Here is a 12,500-nt window from a genome sequence, read left to right as displayed (position 1 = left end):
CATTTTATTTTGTTATCTTTATTTTATGCACAAATAAGTAGAGTTGTATTTAATTGATTCATTCGTTCATTAAAGTGCCCCCATTATGCCATTTTTAAGGTTCCTAATATTGTTTTGGTAGTCTCCTACGAGACAGTAGGTTTACATGTATGCAAGGTCAAAAAACGCTTCCATTTTCTCAAAATATGCATTTAATATCACCTCATTTTCCAACAATTCTCAAATGAAACCCCTTCTTTCAGTGAGCCTACTGTGCTCTGATTGGTCAGATGGCCCAGTCTGTTGTGATTGGTCTATCACGTACAGCGCATGTCAGAAACAATACGCCCATTGCCATAGTTCCATATTTTGAACGGTCAATAGAAAATATTAACATCTATTATTTATCATACTTACAGGTTGTGATTCAGTGGAGCCAGCTGGTCCAAATAAAAAAAACTGGAGACTGAGCCATGTTTCAAGACCAAGCGTTTTGTGAATCCCGCATTAAACTCCCTGAGATTTCGGCTTTTTTTTTATTATTTGAAATGGTATAAAAGGGGCACCTTAAACATGTAAAATGCCACACAGTAAATTGAGGGATTTTGCAAACAAATCATTAAACACAAATCGTGTTTTCCTTGGAATGGACAGCTATGAAAAACAGAAAACTGCCATAACGTTTTATATCCACGAATAAAACTGCATGTATTAAATTATACCCAAGTTATCAAAGATCTAGGCTGGTAACTGTAAGGTTGTAGGTTCAAACCCTACAAGGGACAACCCTGCAAGGAACTACCACCATTGTGGCATTGAGTTTTGCATACTAGCATTTCATGGCTCTTTAATGGATCCTTTAGGTAAGATGACATGTTCTCATTTTATTTCTTGCATCCACTCTCTTCTCCTCTGCAGGTGGTGTATGCTCCTCAGCCAAGGGACCGCTTCACCGCACCCACTTTCATGCAGCACAACCGCTTCAGACGTTTCCAGCCTACATACCCGTACCTGCAGCATGAGATCGATCTGCCGCCCACCATCTCGCTGTCGGACGGAGAGGAGCCACCACCATACCAGGGTCCCTGCACACTGCAGCTAAGAGATCCCGAACAGCAGCTCGAGCTCAACCGAGAGTCGGTACGCGCCCCGCCTAACCGGACCATCTTCGACAGCGACCTCATTGACATGCACAGTTCAGGGGGTGGCGGTGGGCCGCGGCCTCCCAGTAGCAACTCTGGGATCAGCGCGGCAAGCTCCAGTACCCATGGACGCATGGAGGGCCCTCCGCCCGCTTACAGTCAAGTAATTGGGCAGCAGTCGGGCGTTGTACTTTACCTCCACCAGCACAGCAATAACCCACCCATCCCCGTCACTGTGCAGACTCCACCCAGAGGCCGGACAGATTTAAACAGGCCAGAGAGCACAATAGCACTGAGCAAAGGTCAACAAAGGGAGGAGCTAGTGTGAGGGGGTGGGACTAGCACACGTTTGGGCAATTGCGATCACTCTCCACCCATAAAGGGAATGGGTTCTCCCTCTAGACACTCCTGTGCACAACAGCGCTTGAAAAGTTAAACCATGTGTATGTTTTTTTTTTTAATAACAATATGGAGCTTAGCTTATGAAAGAAAACATCACATTTGTTTTCTCAGACCAGCTGCGCTAAAACTGGGGTTTATGCACTGCCTGGAGTCTCCCACCTTTATTGCTCTGTATTACTTATGTATAGCCGACAAATTTAGAGAAATTTATTCGCGCACAAGACAGGCTTTTTGTTGTTGTTCTTGTTCTTGTTGGTTTTATTGTTGTATTCCTCTTGAATCCCCACCTCCTGCCCAACCCACACGTGATATACTAGCTGTGTGGATTATTATTATTTTTTTTTAATTTAAAGACCGAGATCTGTGCAGCATGAACAAAACAAATGCGAAAAAGGGTTAAAATCCAAATCCTAGTGCCAAGGTTTATGCGGAAGGTGTCATAGGGGCGTTGACTGTCTTAAAGACTTGTTATACATTTAAATCAAAACCCTTTTCTGAACTTTGCACTATTGTTGAGGTTAATCAGAGAAATTTGGAAATGGGGTAGTGGGGAGGAGGGGTGATCTATGTGTTTACTGTTTGTACTGTCGTTTTCGTGTAGCTCCGATCATATGCTTCAGTGCGAGCTTTCTACCGGAGGGAAGTGATCTTGTCTGTCTTCAGCACAAGAAAAATCTCTGATCCAGCCTAAAATAACCTTGATCTAAAAGAGGCACAGAATACAGAGAGTCTGCTCTACTCTCATCTATCCTCACCACTGACACTTTCAGCCGCTTTCACAGACTCCAGCTGATCTGAGGTCAGTTGGCTGGTGGCACGGTTGTCATTTTGCTTAAAAAATCCTCACTTCACTAAGAGATCTGAACAGGTTTGACATGTTATGAGATATGCTTTTTCTATGAAGGTCTCCAACCTGATTCTCATTATCTCTTTTTTTTTTATTATTATTATTTTTAATATTCTATATTGATTTTAAAATGTTTATATAAAGGGAGAAAAAATCAGACATTTAATTATTTTCTTAAAGACATTAGTAAGAAACTATTATATTATCTTAAATATGATTATATAGGATTTTATATATATATATATATATATATATATATATATATATATATATATATATATATATATATATATATATATATATATATATATATATATATATATATAGGATTTTATTATGGGTTTTAATGGATTTTTTCCCTCATTGGGAGTCTGTCCAAAAAAAATCATGATTTTAAGTTTACCATTTCATGCCTTTTTGCACTTTTGTTTTTGAGTCAAAACTGATAAACCGAATGATCCTTTAAAATAATCCAGTTCCGGTTTGTTTGTTTTTTGTTTTTTTGACATAACCCATCAGTCACTAATTGTCCACATTTTCCACCTCCACCTTACAGCTGATACCAGAACCTAGACATTCATTGGCTAAATCTTCTAATCAAAATGCCAGTGTGTTCAAAGAATTGTTTTGCATGATTATAATCTAGTCCCCAACAAGAATTAATCAGGTTTAAAATGTGGTGAAGTCAAGGGCTAATGTGATGGGCATTTTTTGAAAATACCTATTTTTACCCAGCAATCCTCTGTCCTGTTGCCTTTGCTTTCACTCTGACACCGACCAGAGTGAACCTGACCCTGACACCAGCTCCTGCCCAGCACGCACCAGTCCTGAACACTGAACTCTCTTCCTGTCCATATGTGTTCCTCTTATTTGCCACGTAGATATACAGTCAGGAAATCTAAGATCCGTACACTTCAGAGCGGCTCTCTGCATTCAGGTTAAGCTTGGGTGTAGTTGATCACAATCGTTTAGGCCCAGATATAGGATGTTGCTCTTGAATCTGGTCCAGAGGTAGAGAGAGAATCTAGAAGAAAGCCCAAAGACTCTTACCAGTTAGTGCACACACATCCCTTTAATAAGGAGACTGAAGACTGAGCCCCTGTTTTTAGTCACCACTGAATCTGTCAATGACAGAAGGACATGTGAAAGGGCCATGGTGAAATTTTTTTTTTAAATACTTTTAAGTTTAGTTTTGTTCACTGGGGATTATGGTCAAAAAAAGTTTCAAAAGCAACACTCACCTTTATAAGCTACTCTATTTGTACTCTGAATGTTAGAGTCAGCCAATCAAAATGTGTTTGAATGCTTTTATTTCATGTCTGTGTTAGTTGGCTTTATTTTTATTTTCTCTACTCGTGGGATTTTTTATTTTTTTAAATGGACAGAAATTATGCCATTTGGACCTATGTGCTCCATACCAGACTAAATAAACACTCTCCTCTTCTATATTTAGAATAGTAGAACCACAGCAACTGGACTTGATTTGGAATTTTTAAATCCTAGCAGTTTCAACCTCTGGCAAAAATGATGGAATAACCACACTTCGAGGATATTCACACAGATTTATTTTTTTAATTTATTTATTTTTACTTTATGGCAAATAAACGAATCACAAAACTATTTTTGTTTAATAGCTGAACATTCTGGTTTCTTGAAACATGAACTCAAATTAATGACCACCTGAATTATCTGAGACACGCGCTTTACTAATAAAACAATATTCTCCATTAAGCTGGTTCCAACTTTCACAAACAAATTGAAAAAAAAAAAAATTCCACCATGCTTTTTCAGTCAGATTGAGATCTAGAATGTTTGTTGGCTGATTAAGTTATGTCTTTCCTGAAAAAAGAAAAGAAAAGAAATCCAAAATAGTGATTTCATTTTTTTTTTCCTGTACTTGATGTAGAAGACCATTAGCTATTAATTAAAATAATTTAATTTGTTTGTTTCACAAAGCCAGAATATTATAATATTATTAAACAATAACATTAAAAATTGTTTAATTACTGTATATAAATATATATGCTATCATTTTTGCCAGGGATTGTAGGCTAGATTTTAGAATTCTAGAATCCTATCACATTTAGATTCTAGCTGATTTTTAGCGGATTTAGAATGTAATAACCCAAAAATTATAAAATAACAATAATTCTAGAATCCCATCACTTTTATAACTCTAGCTTCCCATCAAAATGGCTAGAATTGGAATTCTAGAATTCCACCAGCTCAGCTAGATATAGAATAGTAGAGTCACTTGAATGGTGTCTAGATGCTCGTCTTTCAAGCACAGACTTTAAAAACTCATAACTTCAGAAACATATTGCAGAGCCTGAGATGAGATGTTCCTCTCAGACCATCTGCGAAAATGAACCAAGACTACAAAGAGCGAGAGCACAATGTCACTGCAATCAGAACTGTATTGGATTTAAGAGATTTTTTTGTATCTTTGTTACTGTGTCTTATCTTTTCACTGGCCATTTTCAGTGCTTTCATTAGTTTGCTGCTCCCGCCATTGCTGCTGCTGTTATGCTGCTTCTCTTCTTCTGCACTTTTTGTTTTGCCTGTCTGTCCATCCTCCATCCTTGCACCATCCTGGTAAATAATCACCACAATTTGTTTCTGTCTTAAAGGAAGAGCTTTCTGACGTTTTCTACTGTCCAAGGAGTTTGCATGTTACTCGAGCTGAATCTGTGCCTATCGATCGTGTTGTTGTTTTTTTTGAGCAATGTAGGAACCCACTTGCACTCTTAAAGTTCCCACCTTAGCTGTGCCTCACTTCCAATGGTGCTTTCTTCTTCTGTGTAATGTTGTTTTTTGTTTTGTTTTGTTTTGTTTTTGCGTTTATTTGTAAGGTGCTGTAAATAAAGTTAGTCTGTATGCACATATCCTACCCAATGGGTAGAAACCACAAAAAAGACATTGTTAATAATGTAACAATTTATAGCTGATATAAAGATTTTAACATGGTGGCAATGGATTTGTAAATGCCTACAGTTCAGTTTTTTTTTTCCCTTATTATTATTAATAATAATAATAATAATAATAATAATAATAATAATAATATTATTATTATTATTATTATTATTATTATTATTATTATTATTATTTTGGCAAACAAGGAAGTTCATTAACAGAAGGATGCTTTATTATGAAAATACTGAACTTAAGAGTTCACTGCCCCAACAACAAAAGGCACAAATATACACACATGCACACAAAGGAATTTATTCAACTAGTTTGTAATCAGAAAACCTGTTTCCACCACAAGATGAATATATGTGTGTGTGTGTGTGTGTGTGTGTATGTATGTAATTGCAACTTTTGATCTCGCAATTCTGAGCTTATATCTCACAATTCTGAGCAATTATGTGGAAAAAAGTCAGAATTGTTAAATATTAATGCACAATTGCCAGAAGAAGAAAAAACAGAACTATGAAATCAAGTGTCAGTTTTTGTCTGCCTTTTTTTTTTTATTCCTTGATGGAAAATTATTAATAATAATAATACGTAAGCAAATAATTCTGAGATTTAAAAAAAAAACTGCAAGGTGTAAACTTAGAAGTATGAGAATAATTCATAATTAAATAGAATTCTGCGCTGTATTGTGAGAAAAATATCCCGTGGTGGAAACCGGCTTCTGTAGAAAACCATTTTAATTTTAACTAGTTATAAATTGGAATCCAGTTTATGGAAACATGGAATATGTAGTTACCAATGCCAGACTCCCACTCACGGGTGGGAAAAAAATGCGGCATCGTGATATGACAGTTTTGCTTAAAACAAGTGTTCATTTTAATCCCAACATGTACATGACTTTTCATGCCACCCTGTGTTGTGCTTCCTGTCTTTGCAAGTTTAATAATGAACCAAATGAGAGATGTAGTTTTAACATTCTTATTTTTGTTATATACTGTATTTCAGACATTCTTGTGTATGTGGTGTATAGGAGCAAAAAAATGATTTTAAATTGCAGATATTTATGTGCTGGTGCTCCACTGTACAGTAGCTTGTATTCGCATGTCTATAGTTATATACCTGAAGATAATGTACATAGCGATGCCATTTTTGACTACAAGCACCTGACTAACAGCAGTGACGTTTTGAGCAATGTACCAAGATGCTTTTGATGCTTTTCTTTCTTGCACAAGCACAGAGAACTAACACAACTGAAAAGGTTTAGACTAGTGTCTGAAAATAGACATTCAGCATTAGAAAGCAACACAATATCAGACATTTTCCCCCGGCTTGTGTTACTCCGTATGTTCATGTGTGTGGACGTTTTATATACATGCACATGTACATATTTTTTATTTAAATCAGTGTGATGTAATAGGTTACAAGCATAAGGTCTGTTACTGTAATACTTTTTTTTTTTTTTTTCGGAAAAAGTAATCAAAACATGTTGCTCTAATCACTGTTATAGTCAAACTTTTATGCTTGTACTTCTGCTGTTGTCCAACTGCAGTTAACTAATAAACTAAAAGTACCAGTTGCTGATGTGTCTAATACTTTCATTTTTACTTTAGGTAAAATAATATCCTGTAGGTGATTTCATATCAACAATTTTATTCTCTCAATGAACACTGGCATATTAAGGTGATTTGTGTTCCGACTATTAAAAACTAGCAGCTTCAGTATAGTAATGCATTTTGAGTGGGCTAAAAAGTGGCCAATCAATTGTCTTTATTACCCATTGAGTTTTAAGCAGTCCAGATACTCCATAAACACACAGTACAATTCAAGACATTGTTCAGTCTAGATGACTGTAGGCAACATGCACAAGAATTCAAATAACAAATGCATACATTCAAAAATATATATATATCAAAATGGATATCAAGTAGAAATACTTTTAATACTTAAAACAGTTGTAGTAAAATACATTCACACAAACACAATTAACATGATTTTGGATTAATATAATTCTAGTATTATGCTAGTTCAAGTTTGCTTCTCTCCAAAACACTCAACTTGCAGATTTAAGTGCATGGAAACCATTTCGACATGATGATGGTTCTTGTGTGTGAACATTCCTTAACCCTCTGGGGTCGACAAACGTGGATATGCTTTTTGTGGCATCTTCTCCTGATAACACTGAAAATAACTTAAATTACAAAACGTTCAGTTTTGATCGTACAGATAAGAGCAATACATCAATCAAATCTATAAAAGGGTCTACTTTTATGTGTATACACACATAATAACAACAAAACTTTGTGCATTTATAAAATAAAGAAAACAAACAGGGTGCGCTGTCTGCCGCCTTGGTCTGAGGTGATCTTCATTTAGAAACGCATCATTAAAAAGGGATAGTTCACCCAAAAATGAAAATTCTGTCATCATTTACTCACTCTCATGTCATTTTAAACCTGTATGAACACAAAATTCTTTTTTTGTCAATACAATTAAAGTCAGTGGGGTCCAAAGTTGAATTGGACTTGACTGACTTGCATTATATGGCCAAAAAACATTTTTCAAAATATCTTCTTTTGTGTTCTGCAGGAGAAGGTTAATTATTTTCAGCTGAACTATCCCTTTAAGTCAACACCAAATACCTTGTGACAGCGATTATTGATTGTGTGAAACATCCACAGCAGGCTTACAAGTTTTTAATGATGTTTCTCTTCCCATTGCCATGCAGCCTAGTCGGCTTTCTTACGAAAAGTAATTTTGTCTTTCGTCTCCTGCAGTTTTTCAGAAAACTTGTCTTTTCTCTCAGAGAAGCGCTCTTTGGTCTCCTCCATTCGTTCTGAGAGCAATTCTTTGGTTTCCTCCATCTTCTCTGAAAACCTCTCTTTCGTCTCCTCCATTTTTTCAGTCAGTCGTTCCTTGGTCTCCCCCATTTTGTCTTGAATGTACTCTTTAACAGGTGGAGGGGTGGAGAGGTATCCATGTTTGCGGAGGTACTGTACAGACAGGGACGTGCCACCCAGTGTAACTGTGTATCGTGCAGGAGTAGCGAGCTGTGATAGACAAAGTGATCAAATAATGCACATATATATTTTAAATCCATGTCAAATAATCTTAGGTTTTGTTTATATACCTTATACATTGCATAGGCTGTGAGTGCATAAGCACCCTGGGAATCCTGCAAAATTCCCACCATCCAATCCGGTAAACCGATGAACTCCAAAAACGGGACCAGATTCACCCCTCTGTGGAGTACGCAGAACATTAACATGGCACTCATGTACCTTTACAAGAGAGAGACGATTTGCTTTTTTTGACCTTCAAGTGCTGTTTGTATAGAAGTAGCTGACTGTCGAGATGACACTGCTAAAGCTCGTCCGACCTGCTGAAGCTCAGACGGACTTTATCTGCTAAAACTCAACCTCCCTGCCAGCCTCACTTCATGCCAGTACGCATGATCTGTAAGCCTTGATCTTTGAAGCACCTCAATTCATGTAGTCTACTGAATTCAAAACTTTTAAAACCCATTATGTACCAACATGCATGATGATGCACATACATTATACATCATATTCATAAAGCACAATATATTGGTACTATATTGGTTATCTGTGAATTTAATCAATTTCAACATTTACATTACAGCTGTTGTCATTCACATCACTTAAAGTTAATCTTTAAAAGCACTAATAATTTAATAACAGTTAAATGTAATCTTTAGCAAATGAATTCACTTTTCATACTGTACATTATTATATTGTGATGCCTATATTCAGCTGCATCTTTTAAAATGACTGATTTTAGTTTATAGTGTTATATTTTTTATGTAATGGAGAAAATAGTGTTGGCCATTTATCGACAGAATTTAACAGCAGAATTATCCCTAATTAACTGTCCATTTAATTTTTAAAAAATGTGGCTTTTTAAGGTTCATGCTTACAAAAGGCCAACTTTGTAAAACATCAAGACCCAAGAATAGTAATTATTAAAATACAAAATTAAATATAGAAGTAATCCTAAATTCTTAAGACATCAATGTCAAAATAAAAGGACTGGAAAAAAAAATCAGAACAAGAACTGACAAGCTGAACAAGTAAAAACAGTGAAAGAACATTTTAAAATAGAACTTAGCACTCGTCATTGTTTTTTGTTTTTTTGTCAAAGGGTGCGTTACTGAGCAGAATGCTGATGTTCACTTACTTCATTGCAGCATAATAAAAGCTCCCAAACCACACAGTGGACGTGACGATGTGCACAGGCACCATGACTTTACCATACTGTTTAAATGTCTTTTTAAATCTCTGAAAGAGCCCGATAGACTTGTCCTGCAGAGGGTCGATGTCACCCTTATTCTGAGGGGCAGACCCTGTATCTGCCTTATAAAGACCCTCAGTCCCAGCTAGACTCTGCGGAGGGTTTAATGGAGTTTTTTCCTCCGTGGACGTTTTGTGGCCCTCCTTCGTCTTTGTGACATTAGTGCAACTGAAGTAGCGTGAGGTCCGGACGGTCACAGGAAGCTCACCCTTATCCCAGGTGAGACCCAGGCACACGGAGCGCAGCAGGACCACACGCCGCACCGTCACTGGAGCCCACATCCGCTGCATCACCTCCTCCACCTACAGAGTGCCACCTACAGGACCTGGACAACCCAAAGAGGTCAGTGTCAAATAACAATTACACCCAAATTATTAACATCTTGCTGATTAGTCTGGAAAATACAAAAGTATGAATTACTTTAAAATTTTTCATTTTTAACACACATACAGATACATACACATTACCGGTCAAAAGTTTGGGATCAGCAAGGCTTGTAATGTTTTGTAAAGTAGTCTCTTATGCTCATCAAGTCTGTATTTATTTGATCAAAAATACTGAAAAAAAAAAAACAGTAATCTTGCAAAATGTTATTACAATATAAAATTCTATTGTTAGTTTCTATTTTAATATCCTTTAAAATATAATTTATTTCTGTGATGCAATGCTGAATTTCCATCAGCCATTACTCCATTATATAGTGTCACATGATCCTTCAGAAATCATTCTAATATGCTGATTTATTATTAGAATTATCAGTGTTGGCAACAGTTGTGCTGCCAAATATTTTTTTGGAACCTGTGAGCTTTTTTCAGAATGCTTTGATGAATAAAAAAAGTTTAAAAGAACAGCATTTATTCAAAATATAAATGTTTTCTAACAATATAAATCTTTGCTAGCACTTCTTTTTAATTGAACACATCCTTGCTTAATAAAAGTTATAATTTCTTTCTAAAAAAAAAAAGAAAGAAATAAAAATGTACTGACCTCAAACTTTTGAACTGTAGTGTATATTGTTAGAAATTATTTCTATTTAAAATAAATGCTCTTCTTTTTAACTTTTTATTCATCAGAGAATCCTGAAAAAAATATCACAGGTTCCAAAAAAATATTAAGCAGCACAAAAGTTTCCAGCACTGATAATAAATCAACATATTAGTTATTTCTGAATGATCTTGTTACACTGAAGACTGGAGTAATGATGCTGAAAATTCAGCTTTGCATCACAGGAATAAATTAGATTTTAATGTATATTAAAATAGAAAAACATTATTTTACATCGTAATGATTTTTTACAATATTACTTTTTTTTTTTTTTTTATCAAATAAATGCAGCTTTGATGTGCATAAGAAACATATCATGAATAATGAATTAAAAGCAGCCAACTAGAGCCAAGAATACTTGGGAAGTACTTCAAGATCATGCTGTAAAGTGTTCAAAGTGTAGCTCCTTTGATGAAGATAAAAGCTTTTTTATTTAGTAGAATTAAAAAAAAAAAAGAAGTGGGAAAAAAATCTGCTTTAGTTTATTGCTATGCAACTTAAAACATGTTATAAAAATGTTCAAGTTAACTTTATATGATTATTGTTAGTTAGACATTGATAATGATTCAAAAGTCACAGGTTGAGCATATTAAACATGCCATCGGCCATCGGTCAGGTCATCCACCAGACCGATCAGGTTAAAGACAAAGTACTGGAATTCCACAGATTATTTAGGTTAGTTTTAACCAGTCAGCTAAATTTGACTATTGACTCCGTTTATAATTTTTGCAGTGTTGACAATATTCCCTTAAAATTTCTTCAAACGTAATAGGCTTTCAGTACAATTTTGACATGTTTCTCAACTCCTAAGAAAAATACCAAGCATCTTAGCTGAAAAACTAAATTCTCAGCACTTTGGTTAGTTTCATAACATTATGTTATATGAATACAGAGGTCTTTTCAGTCACAAGAGTTTCAACACATTTAATCCACCAGAAGTTCAGGGCTAAATTCCTGACATCTTATATTTATGAAGTAAGACCAGTTTGCTCTCAACTTTATGATTATATGTTGGTCTTCTATGTATGACACTGGGGTTGCTTTAGAGGACAGACATACGTTTACAGAACTAAAATCACTAGAGCTCAAGTTAACAGGGCCCCGAACTTCAACACACTCTGCTTTGCCAGCCCTACAGGATCAGACACAGCCAGAACAGCTAAAACAACACCAACTGTATCAGCTGGTAGAAATAGTTAGAAATAGTTTGTTAGAAACAGCGTGGAAACTTACATTCACCTCTCGAAGGTCTGCTGTGGGTTAAAGGAGAGTCCTCGCAGCGCTCCGTACCTCAGCAGGCATGTGCCATGTACACGCACGTTACCCAGCCATATCCACATGGAGCGGCTGCGCGCGGCATTATGGGAAGCGTAGTCATTTGGAAGTCAGGTATGAGCGCTCAGTTTAGGTTCAAGAACTTTTATCCACCCACCTTTTTCCCAACTTTTGTAGTTGTTATTATTTTGTATCTTTTTTTACAGTCTATTTTTGCATTTGTTGGGTGAATTGTTACTAAATAAAGCATTCAAAATATAACAATAAAAAAGAAAATTTCAAAGATATGTTCTATTGTATTTATTATTATTATTATTATTATTATTATTATTATCCTATTTTACTCTATCATAAATTCCTCTGGATTTTATTCTTTTTTTCTTTCTTTTTTTAATTCTTATATAAAAATAAAACTGCAATTTAACGTTTAACTGGAACTGCAGTTATGTTTTGTCTCCACTAGATGGAGGTAAAATGGGGGAAACGCGGATCAGAGTTGTACTGTACAGTCGTGGCCAAAAGTTTTGGCAGTGACAAGTTTTGTGTTTTGCAAAGTTTGCTGCTTCAGAATTTGTAGATTATTTTTC

At 35.6% G+C, this 12,500-nt stretch overlaps 2 protein-coding genes across 4 annotated transcripts in view; one reads left to right on the top strand and one right to left on the bottom strand.

The window, feature by feature from the left end:
- LOC109110868 (low-density lipoprotein receptor class A domain-containing protein 4-like) overlaps positions 1 to 2,562 on the top strand; it is a 50,438-nt gene extending 47,876 nt beyond the window's left edge. For all 3 annotated transcript variants that reach the window (XM_042772690.1, XM_042772689.1, XM_019123813.2), the window contains one exon: positions 898 to 2,562. In XM_042772690.1, the coding sequence (XP_042628624.1) occupies positions 898 to 1,449 (552 nt within the window). In that variant the 3' untranslated portion in view covers positions 1,450 to 2,562. The remainder of the gene's footprint in view (positions 1 to 897) is intronic.
- Positions 2,563 to 6,728: 4,166 nt separating this feature from the next.
- LOC109074653 (uncharacterized protein C18orf19 homolog B-like) lies at positions 6,729 to 12,015 on the bottom strand. Its single transcript, XM_042772688.1, has 5 exons — positions 11,872 to 12,015; positions 9,481 to 9,919; positions 8,414 to 8,525; positions 7,974 to 8,333; positions 6,729 to 7,464 (listed from the first exon to the last, which is right to left on the bottom strand). Exons 2-4 carry the CDS (start codon positions 9,882 to 9,884, stop codon positions 8,013 to 8,015), a joined length of 837 nt encoding a protein of 278 aa, XP_042628622.1. The 5' UTR covers positions 9,885 to 9,919; positions 11,872 to 12,015; the 3' UTR covers positions 6,729 to 7,464; positions 7,974 to 8,012.
- Between the last annotated feature and the right edge of the window lie 485 nt (positions 12,016 to 12,500).

Source organism: Cyprinus carpio, chromosome A16, assembly GCF_018340385.1.
Source record: "Cyprinus carpio isolate SPL01 chromosome A16, ASM1834038v1, whole genome shotgun sequence".
Lineage (NCBI taxonomy): Eukaryota > Metazoa > Chordata > Actinopteri > Cypriniformes > Cyprinidae > Cyprinus > Cyprinus carpio.
This window is presented reverse-complemented; position numbering and strand designations above follow the sequence as displayed.